Consider the following 17317-nt stretch of genomic DNA (forward strand, 5'->3'; position numbering starts at 1 on the left):
TCAGGGAACTTAATGGATAAAACAATTGTATATAAATTAATGTTTATCCCAAATGATGATACCCAAAATTACCCCTTCTGTAGATTACAATTATTATTGAAAAATTGAAGCAACCAATCAAGGTTCAATAACAGTTATAGTCTAACAAATGACAGAACTTTGAATTTCTTCTTTACGTGTTATTACTGTAAGCGGTCTTATTAACACTTAAAATTTTAAGACTTTTTATTTACTTTTTTACGTGTTTAAAATAAATAAGACGATGTAACATGATACTTTTTACATTCAAATAAAACCTTTTTTGGGATTAAAAAGGTGCTTTTTTGGTAAACAATACTTTAAGGCCTCTTTAGTTGCAAAGATTTTTATATAATTTACATAGTTCCGTCTGTCTGTATGTCCGTCAAAAGACAATGTTCAACGAAAAGGAAAACAAAATGCATTAAATTTAATAAATTAAGAACATTTTATAGTTTTCTCTTTACATTTATTGCTTTTTTCGCTACCTATGGATATTGTCATCCTTGTCATTAAGAAAAACTTTTCTATACTAAAAGTTTTCCGTATATTAATAACAGATACCACTTTTTGGTAAGCTTAAAACATATGATAGAATTGCTCTATAAATTTAAGATTTAAGAATTTAAAGTACTGATTAAAGATCTTGAGCCACAGACAGACAGGAAGAAATATGGTAAGACAGATATCGTGCTTATTTGTAAAAACTTCTCCGAAAATAGCCTGAAACCTGCCCAGGACCATTTTAAAACATGTAGGTTTAGTGGATTCATAGATTTTTTTAAAGATTCAAAAACTAAAGTACAATGTACATTGTACATAATTGTATGATTTGACTTTTTAAAATCTTATGTGTATCTGTATATATGTGTGTTACTTACTATCTCTCAAACGGCTGTATCGGAAGATGTACAATTTCTTAGCCTTTAAGCTGGTTTTATGCCATATTAAGGCGAAGGGAAATAGGAAGGATATAAAAACAAAAATCTTATACACAATAAAAACAATTAAAATATAACAAACGTTTAAAAATCAAACATTTACAAAAAACAAGGATGACAAAATTCATGAAAGTGAAGCTCAAAAAGATTACTAGCAATTGTAATTTAAGCTTAAAAAAGTATTATTGTTGTAACATTATGTTAAAGGTTTTTGGTATACCTTTTTACACTATAGGTGTTGCCTTACATCAAATATCTGTCTATCATCTAGGTACATTAAGGAATATAGTTTAAAAATCATTAACCAAAATGTTTATTTATATAGAATAATTCCATAACTGATTAGACAAAACTAAATCATAGAGAAGCTCTGCTACTAAAAAAAGCTGTCTAATTGGCAAAAAATGTTGTTGCGTTTTGTGAGAAAAAAATGCTTCAAAATCTCCTATTCTCCTTCTTACGTGCAAACGGAAATGATTTACAAATGGCAGAATACTCAGGAGCGTAGCTACTATATAATTGGAGTATTTCTGAACGTCAATACGACGGACAAAACGTTTATTTTTAATTACAGAAAAAAATAAGTCCTGCTAATATGTTATTTCTTTCACTCTTTTTGGTTTGCTTTTAAAAAAATATTTCTAACTTACAATGAGCATATCACCTATATAGATATGACTTAAACGTTAATACGTCTTTTTTTTTCAGTAAATTGGAGGAGAACAGTCACCAGCAGACACCCAGCAGGCAGTCAAACAGCAGTCTTATCAAGCATCCTGTAAAATCCAGGTATAAATGAATAGATAGATAGGATGGATAGAAGGCAGTCAAACAGCAGTCTTATTAAACATATTTTAAAATTGTACTTATTAATCACTTACTTTTCTTCCCATCGGAGCAGTCGTAACAATTACTTATCCTAACCTAACCTAAAATAAGAATCAAAAAGGTTTTTTTCAAAAAGTTCGTTTGTGGCCTAGATGTAATAAGAGGGAATCCAACTTTACCCTATGGAGACAAATTGTGTAAAAACTGAGAGGCAAAACAAATTCTATTGGGGTGCCAAGTCCCTGCCATTTCTGTGAAAGAATTTGCATATATTCTGACACCTATCCGAATCTTTGTACCAAATATTTGTTAGGAAGGAATTTTTTCTCTCTAAAATTTGTAGGAAGGGCTTAGAAGCGCTGCTACTCTATAACGAGCATGTGTACGTACGTCTTTTTGTTGTTTAGCATGAATTTATGCTCTAATGACTGATTATTTTATTTTTCAAATTATGTCAAATTATGTCAAATGCATTAATTTCTTCAGAATACCTAGTAGATTTTTTTAATTAAATTATCAACGTTAACTATATAGTAGTTTACTGTTTTTTGTTTTATTTTAGCAAATATTTCACTATCTCCTCGTTATTGCTGCGCTACTTTTGAATACAAATTATTGTTCTTGTTAAATTTTAAATCAACATTTTTTGGGCAAAATCTCATAATTTGTTATTGGACCCCTTCAAAATAAATTACCCCTATTTAAACATTGTGTCGACTGAATGTTATGTAGTAAAAGTGGTATTAGATGACATAAAATCGACTTATTCATTTATTAGAGTAAAACACTAGAGGGAGAAAGGGTTAAATAACTGTATCTCCCCATCGCAACTGCCTTGTGCAACCTTTCTATTGGGTCATTGAAAATCAACCAATGGTGTCGCTTATATTAACACAGCCAAGTAGCAGAAAATTATTTAGAAGCGGACGAAAGAGGTCTTTGAAAAAGGAAGGGAGGTAGTTGTCTGTATATATGTACATCTATACTACAGATCTGTTATTCATTTATCCAACATTGGTTATTACAACTTTGTAAGTGATAAAACAGACAGACAGACAGACGTACGTACAAGCACAAATTTTAGAGTTGCGCCGCTCCTTCAAAAATATTGCATGTTTAAGAAAACGGAAAAGGAAAAGGTTTTAACCATCGCGCCGTACGAATAATTTCAGGGATTTCAGGATAAGGCAACTTTCCGCGGATAATAAAATTTAAAATTTTAAGATTAAAACCAGCTTTGTTTTCAATATTCGTGTAAAATTGTCTGTAATACGATGCTATACATGTTCTTACAGTATGACTAGGAACCGGTTCTAATTCAGTGGATATCAATCGGTTTTCAGACCATTCTGGAAATAATAATATAAGCTTGCAATCTATTTTTGTGTGTGCCACATTACAGCTATATTCATGAGGGAATAAAAGGAGTGTAGATTAATTTAACCACCAATGTCCTTTCTCTCCCTGAAATATTCAGACAATCAATTCAGGGACGTGTATATTGCACCAGAGAAAAAAAACGGCTTTGCCTCCATTCCTTTCGTCATTTGAAAAGCAATTTTTTTAGTAAAATAAAAATTAGAATGGGGCCAAACATAAATTAGCATTTAGACACTTTTTCAACAAAAAAAGAAGCCTACGGATGAGATAACGTATTAAAAAAAACTTTGGGTACCAGTATAATTAACAGTCCAATGTCCACCCCCTTCCTTAATTGAATCCCAATATTATAAGGGGGGCTGCTAAAATTTGGGTTATTCACATCGTATGGTTTAATTATAATAGATAAGCAAAAGTTGGGGATTTGAAAATGATTCTTATATATAAGTAACAGGATGTTTGTTTTTGTACCGAAGGACCTATCCGCTGAACCGATATGGTTCTCCTTTACAAAGTAGCTTTCCATAGGCTCAGGAAGTTTTATAACTATTTAGAATGAGGGCACCACCATCTCATGAGAAATAGTCCCTAAATGCCTACTTATTGATATAAATATGCTTCTCTCTTTTTAAGACATATAAGTACATATAGACAACTAACTCCCTTCATTTTTCAAAGGCCTCTTTCGTCTGCTTCAAAATTATTTTCTGCTACTTGGCTGTGTTAATGTAAGCGACACCATTGGTTGATTTTCAATTACCCAATAGGAAGGTTGCACAAGACGGTTGCGATGGGGAGATACAATTATTTAACCCTTTCTCCCACTAGTGTTTACTCTAATTTTTTAACTACCTTTGATTATAATTATTTGTACTTAACTGCAAATGGATGTTGTTATCCTTGTTTATGTCTAGTTAAGTCTGCAACTAATATAACCCTGTGAAAGTTAATTCAATTTTCATTTGGTTAGAATAAAGGAATAAGTAATTAATGGTATACTATGATTCTATGACTTTTATTTATACTTTGTTTTTAAATCTTGATATTTCCCAAATGTCGATCAACAAAATTACCCCTTCTATAGATTAGAATTATTGGTTGAAAAATTTGGAACCAAACAATCAAAATTCATTAAAAGTACCCAAAGTTTAGTAGCCAACGAATAAGATAACGTTATTATAAAACTTTGGGTGCCAGTCCTCCATCCCCAACTAAATTTGAAACAGAACTGTTTTACTTTTACCTATTTGCCCGCATTTTATCTTAACTGATCTAGAAATGTAAAATTATAACCTAGGCAAGATTAAAATTAATTACATTAGCCAGGGAAGAAGAGGGTAATGGTGATCAAATTACTATACAACCCTTCCTTCTCCATCATATATCTTATCAAAGGGGGAGGTAGGTTGTGCTAAAATTCCGTAAAAGTGTGAGTTTTAATGATTAAAAATAGTAGTAGAACGATAATATTCCATATTGAAAAGAACTATAGACAAAAAAATTTAAGTTAACATGTTTTCGTTCTACTACTGTTTTTAATCCTTAAAACTCACACCTTTACGGAATTTTATCACAACCTACCTCCCTCTTATATAAACACAATATTACTCATAAGACTTGGTGAGCAAATTGAATTATCAATCATTGTCTTATCCCTGAATTAATGCAAAATATTAAATGAACAAGGGATATATTAATTGAAGAAAAATATTGTTTCTTAAAGAAATATTTTTATTTTGGGGGGTAATAAATTAATCCTCCCACCAAATTCTATCTGTTCATCCATTAAAATTTCTAACAGCATGTGACAATCACAGAAAAATAACTATTTCGAATCTAACATTTTTGTCAAATCTAATGTTATTCTAATCTTTGCATGCTAGAATTGTTATCACTATCCCCCCCCCCTGACCCTTTAATTTCGGACTTTTAAAAAACATATTATCAGCCCCTGCGGGGCTTTTTATCTTTAATTAAATTAACCTAAGCAGAATTTAAAAATTTGGGAGTTTAACACAATTTGAAATATTTCAACACAGCATATTTTTTTAATTTATGTATTCTTTATTTATTGACTGATTTTAATATTTCAGGCGTAGCTATGCAGAGTCTATGAAGGATGAGGACACAAATTGTCCCCCACCAAATCTTGCCCCAATAAGTGGAGTACCAAATTTTACGGTAAGCCTTCTTTTCAGTATGGCTTCGAAACCGATTAATATCCGCTGGATTAGAACCGGTTATTAGCCATACTGAAAAATCATTCATAGCATCGAATTATAGACAACTTTCCACGAATATTAAAAATAAAAATCATAGAATTAACACCAATTTTGTAAGTCCGTGCATTCGGATCCTCGGGACTAACTAAACTAGTATAATAATATTATTTTTCATTTTAATATCCGCGGAAAACTGTCTATAAAAACGATGTCATAAATAAATGTTATTTTATCCATCCAGACAATATAGGATACAAAACTGTTCTACATCTCCAATGATGATAAAACACAATTACCCCTTCTGTTTGGAAAATGCTATTTTTAACCAACCAATCATGATTTAACAAAAGTAACCATAGTTTTTAAGTCTTACGTAGAGAAAATTAGAGGATTCCTTGGCCGATAAACAGGCTTATCTAAGTAAAATGCAATTATTACAAAAGTCATACTATCAAACGGTTTAAAGAATTATGCTATAAAGCTAAACATAGAATATTAACGAGTATACAAACAGACTTCATTCATAGAAAAGTCTTGCTTAATTATAACCTCAGTGCTTAAACGGAGGAACGATTTGATTATGAGATATCATTCAATAATTTTTGTCTCAATTTGAGACATTTATTTTCAAAAATAAACTTGCTTCACCCTTTAGCCAAATTTTTTTTGAGGATGTTGACTTTTCTTATACTTTTTTTTAAAGCGAAGCTTTTCTATAATTAGGGTCGGTACGTCCGTCCGAGACGGATAGCTTTTTTCGTTAATATAGGCATGTTAGAATTGTCCTATCGATTTCAAACTTGATTTTTTACTTTTTTAACAACAAATTTTAATTTTCATGTGATGTAATTATCCGATTGTTCTGATTTTTGGTATACTGATTCATGGGACAACAAAGTAAAATATTATAGGCAAAGCAACTCTATAATCAAGTCCTAAAAACTTTTCAAATATTATTATAGAAATTGTTTTTTTCGTAATAATATATCCGTGCAAAGCATTAATAAAAGGATGTAAGATGATTAGATTAATAATCTTTTAATAGTAATTCTAAGGAAAAATTTTATTTTTATTATTTTACATTTAAAGTAACTTAATGGATATAGAATACATGGATATATTGACAGGGAAAAATTTGCCAATTTAGGTTGCTAATATAAAACTCATTTACTGGTCTGTTCGGTCATCCAGTATGAGGGGATGGGATGGGGTGAAGGGAGTATTGTTATTTTAGCCACTATTATAAGAATAGGAGTATGGAAACAACCAGGTATATAAAGAGATAAGACAATGGCCGATAAATCTTTGTACATTCCCAATGAAAATACACAAAATTCCCCCTTCAGGAAAACAACGCAATATTTTTATTCAGATGCCATAACCCTTTCCCCGAACTCCCTGAAGATAGCTACGATAATATTTCTAGGGGGATTTGAGGGGGATGGAGACCCCCTTACATACATATATAAGTTCTATTAGTTATAACTACAAAACATAAATTGTTTCAATATGATAAGATCTACAACTATCTAAGAAATGAATAGTATATACAATTACAGTGTCCCGGATTAAAAAAAGTTTATTAAAATTTGGCCCCCATCCGAAATATGGTTGATTTATGCAAAAAAAATAACCCATGCAAAATATTTTTTCTGTAATACAAAAATTGCGACGGTACAAGCACTTTGAAATTTTGAGGCCCCCCTTATGGAGGTCATTGCATCAGAACTATGGCTTCATGGTGCTTCCAGGAAAGGCCTTGAGAAGTAGAATCAGGAAACTGTGTCCGTTTTAAAATATCTCTTTCCTAGCCTTAGAAATGACTAAAAAACCACCATTTTTTAGTGTTTATTGAGAATTGTCTAATTTGTAGTGGTTTTTTGAGATTTTCTCAGGCAAGGAAATGATGCAATGAATTTTTGACCTCCATAAGGGGGGCCTCAAAATTTCAAAGTGCTTGTACCGTCGACATTTTTGCATTACAGCAAAAAAAAATTTGCATGGGTCATTTTTTGCCATAAATCAAACATATTTTGGCTGGGGGCCAAAATTTTCACAAAATTTTTCTAATCCAGGACACTGTAATATACATGTATGGGTGATATTATAACTATTGAAAGAAACTCAGGGAGGTAAGGAACAGTGGAATGTAAATTGGTACCCAAAGTTTTATTAATATGCTCTCTCATATGTTGACTAAAAAACTTTGGTTACTTTTATTTGTTGTGTGTCAAAACTTATCAACCATTATTATCAATATACTGAAGGGATAATTTTATTTATAAACATTGGGGATGTATATCAATTCAACATCCACTGTCTTATCCCTGAAGAACTTGCTTGTATGATAACAAAGCTACTTTATAATTTACCACTGAATAAACCATTTTAACTTAACAGTAGCGTTTATCATCACTTAAAAATTTTTATAAAGAGCCCAAATCCTACAAAAATGTCTTAGACTATCCCAGGAGTAAGAGTTTCCCAGGTCTTACATATTTTTTATATATATATGTAAGCCTTACTTCAAAGCTAGTCCACGAATTAATAGATTTTTTATAAATATTTTAATTTTAGAATAACGGCGAGATTGTGCGACCGATCGCCTTCCGGCCTATGCCCGTTTCCAACGCCAGCACGCCGACTTGCGGACCAACCGCCAACTTTACTGACCAACCGCCATACGATAAGGTAAAAAATTATACCTTTTCCACGAACTAAAATAAATTGTGTTCTTCATTTGAAAGGTCCCAATAACGCAATTTTAATAATTTGTTTGCTATAGTCAATTAAAATTAATGATAGGTATTCTACATAAACCAGAAAACGTGCATGTTTCAATGGATAAAGAATATACGTGGGTATATTATGACTGGGTAAAAATCGTCGTAAATATAGGTTGCCACCATTGACATAATTTATTGGTAAGTTAATTCATCCAATTGAAAGGGGATGAGTTTGGGTTAAGGGGGTGGATGGGGGGATCGTAGTTATAACCAGCTACAAGTTTCACTTTATTAGAGTACATAATAATCTGGCGAAAGAACCAAATAATAATAAATCAATTCTATCTCATAGGGTATTAAAAGAACTTCAAGTTTAACTGGGAATGTTTTTAGGTGATTAAGCAGTCCCGTCGAAATGGTGAGTCGCTGACAGGTCAACCTTTGATCAAAGACGGTGGTAGACAGTATGGAAGTAAGTCTATCTATTTAATTGTCTATTTTTATTTTTTATCTGCCTATATATCAATTATCTATTATTTTTTTCTTAATCAATTATCTATCTATCAAATTAATAATCAAACTATCTTTTTTATCTTTTATCCACCTGTCCATCTATTTATCTATCCTGTTATCTATCTGTCAATGTTTCTATCTATCTATTCATTTATCTATACGTATATCTATAATCCATCAATCTATCCATCTGTCTATCTAATATTTCAATATATATCTTTTCATCTACATGTCTATATGACCGTCTATACCAATTTGTCTATCCATATATTTTTTCATCCTGGTTCATATTTGCTAATCTTTCTATCTATCCATCAATCTATCTCTCTACCTATCTACCCTAGGTTCCCAAGACCTTCATCGGCCGACGCCGCAGCCGAACTACAACAAATTCTCGTCGCTGGACCGGCGGGCTGTAGCCAGACGGCACCAGACCGGTGGCCTCAACTTCGGACCCGCCGTTAGCACCACGCTGCATCCTGTGAGCACCCCATCAGCCGTTAATACCGCCGTTACAACCAGTATTAATAATACCATCCAGAATTCACAAAGGAATTTTATTATTTCCATCAAATTTACCGTAAGGTTGCAAAAAAATAGCATTACACCATCCCCAAGGCTTTAATCTAAAAATTAGATAGCATAAAACCTTCTGGGTCCTGTGTAAAGCTTTAAATAAAAAGAAGAACCTATAAACAGTTCATTTGTAATTGACATCTTAAGCTTCAGACAAAAAAAAACATACTACTTTTGCTAATAGAATATATTTAATTTTATTGATAAAACAGAGACCAATACAAAGATTTTTAAAAAGCTGCGTTAAGATATTAAGTAAACTTCCTCGTTATTATATAAGATCTTAAATGATTACGCTTAAACTCCTATAGTGAAGGGTTTAAATAGCCCTGAGGTGTTTCTATAAAGACGCTAAAATTAGTTGTTCACAAATTATATAGTTATCATATAGCACTTTTAACCTTTATGGGTTGCTATACAACATTTAGCGGTATTTTTAAGCAATCGTGCGCATAATTTCTATGCAACAATTTTGCCACTTTTGGCAAAAATATGCATATTTTCTTACGAATTAGCAATCGTCTTTTTGTTGTTTTATATGAACAATATTAGTCTCATCTGCCTAGCAGATATCGGGGCCGTAAGCTTGTAATTTTACTGTAATATGAAGGTCAAATTTTTACACCATTATTTGCCCTTATAATATGCTAGGCATGGAGGGGGTAAATAAGTTATGAGAAATACTAAAAATATTTAATTAATTCGAAGCTTTTCAAAGTGTCTTAAAAAAATCAGCCATGTGACGTCATGAAAATGAGGAATGAGAGGAGAAGTGGGAAAAAAACTAAAAAAGAGATGGATAATCCCTCATTTTTATGACGTCACATGGCTGATTTTTTTAGACACTTTGTAAAGCTTCATTTAATTCAATATTAATATGCTAACAATAGAGGGATTTATGTATATGAATTATCAGAAATGTTTGGTTTTTTAAGTCGAAATTTAGCAGAATTCAAAGAAAGACACCATTCTACCTTTATTTAATTTTAATTTAAATAGTAAAATGTTTTTCCAAGAATATAGCCTAAAGCCTACAAACCTCATAAAAAATTAATATTAATTTGTCAATCCGTTTATAATATCTTATTAGAATACACAAAAACACACATCAACTTACATTAGTATTTACTTATTTACTGCCTCTATTATCCTTTATATTTACGTATTACTGCTTCTATAGGCATAATTCATCTATTCAGTCAGTGGATGTCACGGATCTTTAGGGATAAGACAATGGATGTTAAATTTGCGTACATTCCGACTATTATAAATAAAATTACCCCTTCTGAAAGTTGAAAAGTGACAGCGTAAAGTGGCGCCAAAAAAATGACGTCATACAATAAAGTTGACCAATGAGAGGCCAGTATACACTGTAATTGACCAATGGTAAAAGCCTACCCCCCCTTCCCCCATATAATACTTAGCGTATTTAATGCGCGGTTTTTAATCTTTAAAATTATTTGATTTCCTAATATAAAGGTAACATGGTGTTTTTCTGTATGTTTATGTGCTTGTACCGAAAGATCTCACTAACCGCTAAACAAATATGGATTTCTTTAACGCGAAGCTTTTAATTTGTACATGGAAGGTTTTTTGTATATTGCAGAGGAGAGCACCTCAACCCTCCCAAGAGAAATCGCCCCTTCCCTCCAAAAAAAATCTAAGCAAAATATATCTCTAATGACTTAATTGTTTGGTATGTACTTTTCAGAGAAGCCTTTTATAGGTAGTGAGATGCTTTAAAGCCATTTTAAAGACTGTTCCCTCCATTACGTATACACTTGCTTACGGTTGGTCGCCTTGATTTATTGATTTATTTTGTAATATAGTACAAATTTTAGATTGTATACTCATGAACATTGATAAAATTGCCTAATATGAAGAGTAAGGGGCATGCCTTAGTCCAAACCAGACGCAACTTATAACCATGCACAGTTAGGACTCACAGACAAAGTTGTGCAATCTAAGTGTTAGTTGTTTGCAATAGTTGGGATGTTTTTGCCTTGAGTATTCATCAAATCGTGTTAGTCTATTGTTTTAATCAACAGGAGGGTTAATTTTGTTTATCATCATAGGTAATGTACATCAATTTATCGTCTACATATTGTCTTATCACTTTAGATCCCTTATTGAGACTGCACAAATATTGTATATAATTTTCAGTGATCCTTCTTTATATCCTGAGTGTTCATAGGTTTATAACAATGCTTGTCCATCATATAACATTTGATAGGGTTGCCAACCATTTTAACAATAAAAAAATATTTTTGCAGATTTTAGTTGATCTAGCTTTCTGTAAACGGTCTTTTCAAATCTACCCCCCCCCCCCCCATACTGTCAGGGATGGACTGAACATTAGACTGTAAATTATACTGGTACCCAAAGTTTTATAAACACTATTTCTCATTCTTTAACATAAGTTTATTTGGGTACTTTAATTATATATTGATTGGTTGGTTAAAGCTAGCAGCGTCAAAATTTTCAACCAACAATTTTACATATCTACAGAAGGGGTAATTTTGTGGATGTACATCAATTTATTGTCCATTATCTTATCCCTGAATTATTTATATTTGCTAAAATTTATTATTTGGGATCCATGGGCTATTGAGGTAGGCCTTACTCTGGCTGCCTTTCATCATTACTTATTCAATTTAGTAGGAAATGATTTTAATTATTATAACAGTAGAAACATTATGTTAGGTACAGGGTGTCTCAAATATTTTAAATACTATGCGTAAAATATGGTTTGTACATCAAAAATATAATTATTTTGATCACTTTAGCAGTAAAACATTATGTTAGGTACAGAGTGTCTCAAAAATCTAAACAGTAGAAACATTTGTTAGTTACATGATGTCCAAAACAGTAGAAACAATATTTTAGGTACAGGGTGACCAAAAAAATTAAATGTTGTAACATTAGAAACATTATATCACAAAATATTTCAACCATTGTAACAGGAGAAATATTATTTGGGTACAGGGTGTCCAAATTTTTTTTTTTAATTCTGTAGAAATATTATTAGGTACAGGGTGTCTTGAAAATATTTTTTAATTATATACCTATATAAAAAACATTGTTAGGTACAAGGTGTCCAAAATATTTCAACTATTATAACAGTAAAAACATTATATGAGTTACAGTGTGTCCCAAATATTAGCTGTCAAATTAGTAAAAACATTAGGTCAGATAAGGAGTGTACTAAAATAGTTTTCAAAATAAACTGATTTACAAGATGTCTTAACATTATGTGTATATTAAATTCCTTATTTATTATTATTAAATTACATGGGATTTCTTTTTAAGAACGTTGAATCTTTTATTCGTAGAAAAAAATATAAAATATAAATGATAAGAAAAACCTACAATACCAAAAATTGCCTCCCTCCAAAAATAAAAACATTTTAAAAACACCCTGTAAAAATGGCTAATGGGTCTTTTGAATTACCCAAAAATGCCGGAATTGCTTTTGATATATCTATTTTGTGATGGCTCATTTTTTAATAGCAAATCTACCATACAATTCATTTCTTTTCGGTTTGTGTAATACTTTGCACACTAACGTTATTTCAGGAAGGGAGGGGACATTAGACTGTAAATAACACTGGTACCCAAAGTTTTATAAACAAGCACTTTTATTGATTGGATAAACTTTTGGGTACGTACAAGTAAAACAATTATTTTTATCTACGGGAGGGGTAATTTTGTTTATCATCATTGGGGATGTCCTGTCCATCTATTTATCTCCAATATCTTATCCTTTAAGATACCTGCATAACTTTTTATTACATAAATTAATTCATAGAATATGTTTGTTGCTTAAATTCGGTTCAAATGCCAAAATAAAAAATCCAAAGGATATAGATTCGCTTCAATTGAAGAAATCATTCTTGTTTTATTGGCCTTGTTCCCCTGGAAGAATTATATTTTAATGGAACCTTTAATTTACTTACAAAATTAATCTTCATTACAAATACTTTGATTAATTATTATTACTTTGTATTTTAATGTAATTTTTTTAAAGGGGAGCTTTTTAACATTGTTTTGTATCTATCCGTCCGTACGTCTGTAACTTAATCATTGATTTGTGCATATTAGAATCTTCCTACCAATGTTAAACTTTTGAATGTATAACTCTTTTTAAAAATTACTAGAAAATGTGTCCTTAAACTATTAGGCATTCTTCTTACTTTAAAATTAACAAAATCGATTCATTTTTTTAAAATCATAAAACTCAAAACACGTATGCTAAACTTTTTATTAATATTTAAAATAGATCAAAAAGTTCTCGATATTTCAAAACTTTCAAGATGGTTAAAGTTTAGATTAAGAAATAGTTTTATAAGTATGTACTATATATCCAACGAAAAGGAATAAATATTAGGCAATTTAAATCGATTTGAATCAATTTTAAAAGGACCTCTTTCCCCTTTCTTCCCTCTTGTTATCAAAGCCAGGACTTTTAAGGAATAAGACAATAAGAAAAATTAATACACTTCAAAAATGATAACATCTAAAATTACCTATTTTAATTACCAATCAAAATTCAATAAAAAGTACCCAAAGTTTTTAAGCTAACAATTAAGATAGCGTGGTTATAAAACATTGTATACTAATTTAATTTGCAGTCCAATGTCCCCTGAATTTAAGCCCTGATCTTAATTTTGTTTGGTTTATTACATATTTTTATATTCTGGATGTGATAATATGCGGTTATGATTGCACACCGTTTGAGGACATTGAGCTGTTTTAGCAGTCCCCAAAGTTTTACAAAAACGTTTTCTTACTAGTTAGCTTAACATTTTTAGAAACTTGAATTTATTTTTGGTTGGTTGTTTCATAAAGATTAGTTTCCGAACGTTTCAACATCTAATTTTAATCTACAGAAGGGGTAATCTTGTGTATCATTATTGGAGATCAATATATCGGCCATTGTCTTATCCCTTTAGATCCTTGAAATAAAAGAAAGTAATATTTTTACCTCTCTGTGTGAAGCAAAAAAAATGAATGGTCCAATTTTTTTCAAATCATTGATAACACATTAACATACATTAACCTCGGAGTTTTTTTTATAAGTAGCGAAGCTACTCTATAATTCAAAATGTCCGTCTGTACATTTTAAATATCAGGATTCAATTAAATGGCTGACATATTATGGACATAAAGTTATTCGGGAATAGTCCCTTTCGTGGCAACGCCCCTTAAGGGGCGGTTCGTTGTATTTTTAAGATGGCTTTTTTATAGGTTCTTTTAGCTTAGGTTAGGTTTAAGTTAGGCAATTGGCCCCGCAGGGTTAGAGTCCCCCGCAGGCGCTAGAAATAGGGGAAAAACTACTGTGAAAAATACGAAGAATCGCCCCTAAGGTGCGTTGCCACGAAAGGGAGTATACCCAGTTATTCTAATGACATTTTAGCTATATACTAAATTTCAACTCACTTTGTGCGTTTATTGGGCTTTTTAAGTTGTTATTTTTTCTATTACTTGCGGCTACGCCCCTAGAGGCCTCTAGTGGCACTTTCAATTTTTTTTGTTTCAGTCTGTACGATACCTACCAATGTTTCGTTCAAGTCTCTCAAATATTTTTAAAAATTTCGATATGATTTCTCATGGGAGGGTGGTGGTACCCTCCCGCAAAATAATTATAAACCTTTCTGGGACCTATGAGAAGCTACCCTGTTAAGGAGAACCCGATCGGTTCAGCGGTTAGCGAGATCCTTTCTTACAGACAAAAAAGCTTTTTACTTTATATTATAGGATAATACCATTATTTGATTTTTCATTCTTCCTCCAGACGGAAAGACACACCCAAAACTTAAAAAGCCTCGCTTTCTAATAAAAATCATTATGCCTGCACATACATATAAAGGGAGAAAGTAACATATTAATGATTTTTTAGTTTTTTCATGGGATACAGTGATAGATCAATGAATTATAATGTGTAATAATCTGACTTTGGTAGTTGGTAAACAATGGAGGGATGTAAGGGGTGTAGATTAATTTATTTGTCATTTGCTTCTAAGTACCCATTCTTTTAAGGAAGGGAGTAGACATAAAAACTTTGGGAACTTTTATTGATCTTGATTAATTTATTTAAACAAGTAGTATCCAAACTTTTCAACCAATAATTTTAATCTGCAGAATAGGTAACATTGTTTATCATCATTGGGGATCAAAAACTAAACATTGTCTTATCCCTAAAGACCCAAAAGATATTCATATAAAATTACTGTACAACAATTTACTATTCCTATTTCATCTTAAATGTCATTTTTAATTTTCTAAACAAAAAGAATTTGTAAGAATCTATAAATCAAATTGTTAAACGAGTATTGAAATTGTCTTATAACAATATAACAACTCTGGTGTGCATACACTTCTGCTCATGTGTCACATTTTCAAATCAGCAGAATTGCATATTATTACAACAGCACAAACTGCACATTTTGTATGAATTCCCTCTTATTGCATCATACATCTAATTGATTTACTATTGTGCATTTTTGCGAAAATGTTAATGTTTGAAAAATAACGGGATCGAATGCACAACTTATAAGATACATCATTTACTAAGTATATTTGCGATTACTTTTATTTAATGAAATCTTCCAATTTTTAACATGTACAAAACGGCCTGCTTAATTGCTTCAAGATCCATGTCAGATCTATATAGGAAATAAATGTCTATAAACGAGCTCAAGTTTTCCAAGGAATATATGATTAAAACTCATAGTGCTCCAATAATCCATAATAAACTCTCATTGCCCAGAACGATAAGACCCATTATTTTACTTTATTAAAAATAAATTCATTTTTTTCATTTCATGTTGCTATTTACCTTATATTGATGTATTCAATTTCTAATCATAAAAAAGAAAATTTAAATTTATAATATGATAAATTTAAGAAAACTATGTTTTAAAAGAATTCGATTGTGGCGACATTTTGTGTGTTCAAATATTAAACTAAAATTGTAATCATCATCATTAACCCTTTGGTGATGGTAATGTAAAGAAAAAAATATAATTTAAAAAAATCTTTTAAAAATCATTTAAATTATTAAATATTTACTTTCTTTTAGATAGTAATGCCGGGTGAGGAAAATAGATTTATTGAGAAATAGATATGCATATAGAAAACTAGCCAATAGGGAGATAATTTTATCGAGCCAACTCTAGTTTAACATAATTGAAGAATTTTTCTGATTTTCGGCGGCCGCTGTATGAGTGTACAATTAAAATAGCCAAAATTTTAAACAGCCTTCAATAAGGAAAATTAAATAAAATCCATTTTTTTGTGTATTAAACTTTAATTCTTTCTTTAATTATCTATTTATTTTAAAGTTAGCATTGTAAACTAGCCTAAAACATACCCAGAACCAATACATAGCATCCACAGCTATATTTTTCACAGTTTCAAAAATTATAAATTTTTTCAATAAATAAAGTTCAATAATTTGCTAGTTTTTAAAAACACTCTAGAATATCTATTTAGAATAATTAATTTTCGCATCGTATTATAAACAGCTTTCCGCGGATATAGAATGTACAATTATAAGATTAAAAAGATTGTACACTTTTATATTCATGGAAAGCTGGATATAATACGATGCTAGACATAGTTTTTTCGTATTGATGAGAACCGGTTCCTATCCAACGGATTCGAATGAATACGAGAAAAACGATTAAACATAGAAAAGTAGAAATTTATTAGATTGTTCAAATGAGTAAAAAGGGGTGATTAAATATTATGTTCATAGCTTTAAATCTGCAGTTCTTAAGATCTTAAAGAAAAGAGGGATATACCAGTAATCTAACAATCTTAAATAAAGTTTTGTTCTAAAAAAAAATCAAGGGGGAGAGAAAGTATCTTTCAGGGTGTTGAGTCGCAAACCCCCCTCCCTAAACTGTAGATACACTTACAAACAGACATCCTGTTACTTTAATATATTGTATAATTGTCTCTGACGTATTTGATAGAAATGTCCATAGGTCATAATCAATTCTTATCCAATTGCTTTCTGTTAGCAAGTCTATTATCTTAACTCGCAGGGATGGAGCAATAGATGATAAATAAGTACCTCCCCCTCCCAATATGATCAGATAACATATCT

At 30.9% G+C, this 17317-nt stretch overlaps 1 protein-coding gene across 1 annotated transcript in view; it reads left to right on the forward strand.

The window, feature by feature from the left end:
* Positions 1-17317, forward strand: part of LOC145335296 (uncharacterized) — a 175062-nt gene that overhangs the window by 133804 nt on the left and 23941 nt on the right. The window contains exons 5-9 of the mRNA XM_080181033.1: positions 1668-1748; positions 5261-5348; positions 7967-8080; positions 8509-8587; positions 8973-9213. Of these exons, the coding sequence (XP_080037159.1) occupies positions 1668-1748; positions 5261-5348; positions 7967-8080; positions 8509-8587; positions 8973-9213 (603 nt within the window). The remainder of the gene's footprint in view (positions 1-1667; positions 1749-5260; positions 5349-7966; positions 8081-8508; positions 8588-8972; positions 9214-17317) is intronic.

The sequence above is a fragment of the Acartia tonsa genome, chromosome 13, assembly GCF_053477335.1.
Source record: "Acartia tonsa isolate MP-2025a chromosome 13, ASM5347733v1, whole genome shotgun sequence".
NCBI classification, from domain to species: domain Eukaryota; kingdom Metazoa; phylum Arthropoda; class Copepoda; order Calanoida; family Acartiidae; genus Acartia; species Acartia tonsa.